This window comes from Sinocyclocheilus rhinocerous, unplaced genomic scaffold, assembly GCF_001515625.1.
Source record: "Sinocyclocheilus rhinocerous isolate Xijiao unplaced genomic scaffold, SAMN03320098_v1.1 scaffold2644, whole genome shotgun sequence".
Taxonomy (NCBI): Eukaryota; Metazoa; Chordata; class Actinopteri; order Cypriniformes; family Cyprinidae; genus Sinocyclocheilus; species Sinocyclocheilus rhinocerous.
In genome coordinates, this window is record NW_015652154.1 from 60618 (window position 1) to 65782 (window position 5165).

Consider the following 5165-nt stretch of genomic DNA (forward strand, 5'->3'; position numbering starts at 1 on the left):
TGTGCTTGTTTATGATAAAGCTCTTTATAAATAAAACATGAAAATAAGAAATAAAGAAATAATGAAAATTAAATTAAATTAATTAAATTAGGATGTCTAAATACATTTGCTAGAGTTTTAAAACGAGTGATTGTCATATGAATACGTGAACCTCAGACAGGCGGCTTTGACTCCTAAAGCTGATCCGGGTTCAGCGTCACACAGAAACAAACACAGCAGTCTGATTATATAAACGCGTAGAAGATGTTTGTTTGTTCGCTGTGTTGGATTAATTAAATATTATTTACCGTTGCCGAAATGATTTTCAGTCAGGCAGACGCGGGGCAGCCATTGCGAAGGACCCCGCCCTTCCCTCTGATGCTATGAGTGTCAGCGCTGTGTTTACACACTAATAATAATAATAATAATTCTGTTTTCTGATACTTTTATTCATTCCTATCGATAAAAAATGCCCTTGTTTGAAGGCCTGGGCAGTGGAGGGGAGAAGACAGCCGTAGTCATTGATTTAGGAGCGGCCTACACAAAGTAAGTGAGCGGCAACGGAGCTGTTAGCTCGAGGCTAAAATAGAAATAATAAAGTCGGGATATAAAATATGTTTTAGTCAAATGACAACTTATAAGACCTGATTTATGCGTCCTGATTCATCAGTTCATCATTAAATTAGTGGCACTAAATAAATATTTTATTACGAGTGTTTAAGGAGCATGATGGCGTGTAAACACTGTGTTATTTGTTATTTCGCATCCAGAATACGTTTTTGTTTACATAATATATATATATATATATATGTGTGTGTGTGTGCGGTGTATATATATACACACACATCAAAGTTGTCCTAAGAAAACATCGCATTTTGGTTTTAGGTTTTGATCCACTTCAAATGTTTACTAGTGTATATATACATATACATATAAAATCTTAATGGTCCTAAAAAGGTTTTAAACTGATTTATGCATATTATAATGAATTATTAAAAAAAATTAAAATATATTTACATCTTAATGGTCCTAAAAAGACTTTATGCTGATGTATGCTGAGTAAAAATATTATAAAAAATTCTAAATATAAAAATATATTTAAAAATGGTCCTAAAAAGGATTGTTTTACTAATAAATAAAAAAATAAAAGTATTATTGTTATATTACAGTATTAAGTGCTCGAATATATGACCTGAAATGTCATGCGATGAATGTACATTTTTATTAATATTTTTTGTTTTTATAAAATATCCTAATATCATATTGTGAAGCACAAGTATTTTTCCTTTAGGCATGTTGTGTCAGTAAGCTGTGCCGCTCGTGTTGATGTGTGATGCTCTGGTTTGTTGTGTTGTGTGTGTAATGTGTAGATGTGGTTTTGCCGGCGAGACGGGGCCGAGATTCATCATTCCCAGTGAAATTAAACGCGCCGGATCTCCGGAGGTCAGTCTGAGAACTCTTATGAGAATGATCTCTATTTCTAATCGTAATAATGAATTACCATGATCATATTAAACTGACAGTTCCTGCATCTTTATTTTAATATTGGATATTTGGAGCACAAAACCAGTCATAAGGGTCATTTTTGTGAAATTGAGATTTATGCATCGTCTGAAGCTGAATAAATAGCTTTCCATTGATGTATGGTTTGTTAGGATAGGACAATATTTGGCTGAGATACAACTATTTGAAAATCTGGAATCTGAGGGTGCAAAAAAATCTAAATATTGAGAAAATCATCTTTAAAGTTGTCCAAATGAAGTTCTTAGCAATGCATATTACTAATCAAACATTAAGTTTTGATATATTTACGATAGGAAATTTACAAAATATCTTCATGGAACATGATCTTTACTTAATATCCTAATGATTTTTGGCATAAAAGAAAAATCTATAATTTTGACCCATACAATGTATTGTTGGCTATTGCTACAAATATACCCCAGCAACTTAACACTGCTTTTGTGCTCCAGGGCCACAGATATAGTTACAACATTAAACTGAAGCTCTATTAAATGAGCGTCTCTCGCTCTCACAGGCGGTTCGAGTCGTCCAGTACAACATCAACACTGAGGAGCTCTACAGCATCCTGAAGGAGTTCGTTCACCTGCTGTACTTCCGGTAGCAGAGACGCTTCTATGCTCCGTTTCAGAGCGGTTTGTGTTTGCTCATCGCAGCTGAACTCATGATGCTGTTCCTCCTTCAGGCATCTGCTGGTGAATCCTCGAGACCGGCGCGTGGTGATCGTTGAATCCATCCTCTGTCCTTCACACTTCAGAGAGACGCTCTCCAGAGTCTTCTTTAAGCACTTTGAGGTGAAGTCACGCTGCGTCTGTGTCTAAAATAAAACGTCCTCCTATCTTAATGGCTCCTCTATTGTGTCAAATCAAAAGATCACATTCTTTATTATATGATCATTCTTATCCACAGCAAAATACAGAATACGAATGGGAAAATAATAGAGTCTTGAACTGAAAATAGTTGACAGATATTTAGAAATGCTTTCATTCATTTGGACACCAAACCAAAAATAAGATCTACTATGAGCCACATTTCTAGCTGGTACCTAAATTCTCTCATGTAAATAATGTAAAGCAGTCCTGCAGTATAGTAAGTATTACTCAAGACGTTTCTTCATGTCTTTCTGTTGCAGGTCCCATCGGTCCTGTTTGCTCCGAGTCATCTGATGTCTGTCATGACTCTGGGCATCCAGTCTGCTCTCGTCATGGACTGTGGATATACAGAGACGCTGGTGCTACCAGAATCCTTTGACAGCAAATAAGCCCTTAAAGGAATAGTTCAATTAAACATGAAAATGTGCTCACCCTCAGTTCATCCGAGATCAGGATGAGTTTGTTTCTTCATCAGGTTTGGAGAAATGTAGCATTGCATCAGTGTCTCAGCAATGGATGCTCTGCAGTGAATGGATGCCGTCAGAATGAAAGTCCAAACAGCTGATAAAAACATCACAATAATCCACAGCACTCCAGTCCATCAGTTAACATCTGGAGAAGAAACAAATCCATCAAGACGTTTTAACTATACCAGTTAAACAAAAATATGTTCTAAGAACATTTTTGCTGACGTTCCTATTATGTTATGAAAATGCTATTTCTGGATGTTTGCTGAATGTTCAAAATGTCCAGTTTTTGAAAATGTTTTAAGTTTTTTTTTTTTCTGTTATACAAACGTCAAGCGAGCATTCCATTTGTATAATTTTCCAAACATTATGGGAATATTACTTTTGAATGTTCTCTGAAACAAGTGTAACATTTAAAAAAGAAAACTTTAGATGAACGTCCAATTAAAAGGTTTTAGTAAAAAAAGGTGGCATAAACAATGTGTAGATAACATTTTAAGTCCACAATTACAGGCTAGATAACGTCGAATGAGCGTTCTGTTAATGTTACTGGAAGAACATTTGTTCATAACGTTCTGAGAACATTCCCTGTTAGCTGGATAATAATCCATAATAACTCTTCCTCCAGTGAAAAAGTGTTCTGGTGTGAATCAGGAGAGAAATCTGCACAGATCAAGCAGCGTTTAAACCGCTCTAAACACATATGTGGCTGGATTCTGATGCGAGAGACAACAGGAGATGCACTTTTTCATTATGGATTGTGGACTTGTATTTTAGACATTAAAAATGTCTTAATGCTGGATTAGTTTCAGCTTTTGTCTTCTCCAGATGTTAACTGATGGACTGGAGTGCTGTGGATTACTTGTGGATTATTGTGATGTTTTTATCAGCTGTTTGGACTCTCATTCTGACGGCACCCATTCACATCCATTGCTGAGACTGAAGTCTGAATGATTGATTAGTGATGTTATTCTAAAGAAAAACATGTTTGTCTTCACCTGTTGTGTTCACACACAATGTTATCTGTGTATTGAAGTGTTTAGATGACTTTAACAGTGCACTAGATCTATGAAGGCGTTCCGATCCTGTCTGCATGGGAAGCTCTGCCGATGGGAGGAAAAGCCGTTCATAGGTATGTGTGGAGCATCAGATAAAAGAGAGGCTGTGTGCAGATCACGATGCTTGTGTTCTCAGTGCTCTTGTTCGTCTGTAGGGAGCTGCACAGTCTGCTGAGTGAGCAATGCACGCTAGACACCGACTCTGGCACCGGCCTCAGTCTGCCCACCGTCATCAGTAAGACCGATGGACTGGAGTGCTGTGGATTACTTGTGGATTATTGTGATGTTTTTATCAGCTGTTTGGACTCTCATTCTGACGGCACCCATTCACATCCATTGCTGAGACAGTGATGGAGTGCTACAAATAGTCGTTTAATTCTTATTCCTGGTCTGAATGATTGATTAGTGATGTTATTCTAAAGAAAAACATGTTTGTCTTCACCTGTTGTGTTCACACACAATGTTATCTGTGTATTGAAGTGTTTAGATGACTTTAACAGTGCACTAGATCTATGAAGGCGTTCCGATCCTGTCTGCATGGGAAGCTCTGCCGATGGGAGGAAAAGCCGTTCATAGGTATGTGTGGAGCATCAGATAAAAGAGAGGCTGTGTGCAGATCACGATGCTTGTGTTCTCAGTGCTCTTGTTCGTCTGTAGGGAGCTGCACAGTCTGCTGAGTGAGCAATGCACGCTAGACACCGACTCTGGCACCGGCCTCAGTCTGCCCACCGTCATCAGTAAGACCGACGCTTCACACGTTTCGTATTATATTTGATCCATCAGGCTTTGATTATCTATTGGTCTTTGTCACAGGCTCTATTCCAGAGGATGTCGTGGAGGATATCAAAGGTAAGTCATATAGACACGCCTCCTCATGCATCGCTCTACATTACTCTTGACTCGTCTGTAAAATTGCGAACACTGTTTCATGTTGACTTGAACAGCTAACTGTGTTGTCTGTGTGTCTGTATTTAGTGCGAGTGTGTTTCGTTAGTGACCTGCAGAGGGGCATGAAGATCCAGGAGGCCAAATTTAACATGGACGGCTCTGCTGAGGTCAGAGAACACGCGACTACTAGAGCCGTCAGTCGATTCAGATGATCAATTGCTAGAAATATCAGGAAAGAAAACAAATATTCACAATCATAACCGATAATTAAGCAACAAATCAGCATATTATACTGATTTCTGAAGATCATGTGACAATGAAGACTGGAGTAATGATGCTGAAAATACAGCTGCGCATCACAGGAATACATTACAGTTTAA

The 5165-nt window shown here is 37.9% G+C and overlaps 1 protein-coding gene across 1 annotated transcript in view; it reads left to right on the forward strand.

The window, feature by feature from the left end:
• Nucleotides 1–299: 299 nt before the first annotated feature.
• The window catches only part of actr10 (actin related protein 10), a 12947-nt gene continuing 8081 nt past the window's right edge, over nt 300–5165 (forward strand). The window contains exons 1-9 of the mRNA XM_016519501.1: nt 300–525; nt 1350–1422; nt 2018–2100; nt 2186–2294; nt 2633–2740; nt 3904–3971; nt 4053–4132; nt 4711–4746; nt 4873–4952. Coding sequence (XP_016374987.1) covers nt 449–525; nt 1350–1422; nt 2018–2100; nt 2186–2294; nt 2633–2740; nt 3904–3971; nt 4053–4132; nt 4711–4746; nt 4873–4952 — 714 coding nt within the window. The 5' untranslated portion in view covers nt 300–448. The remainder of the gene's footprint in view (nt 526–1349; nt 1423–2017; nt 2101–2185; nt 2295–2632; nt 2741–3903; nt 3972–4052; nt 4133–4710; nt 4747–4872; nt 4953–5165) is intronic.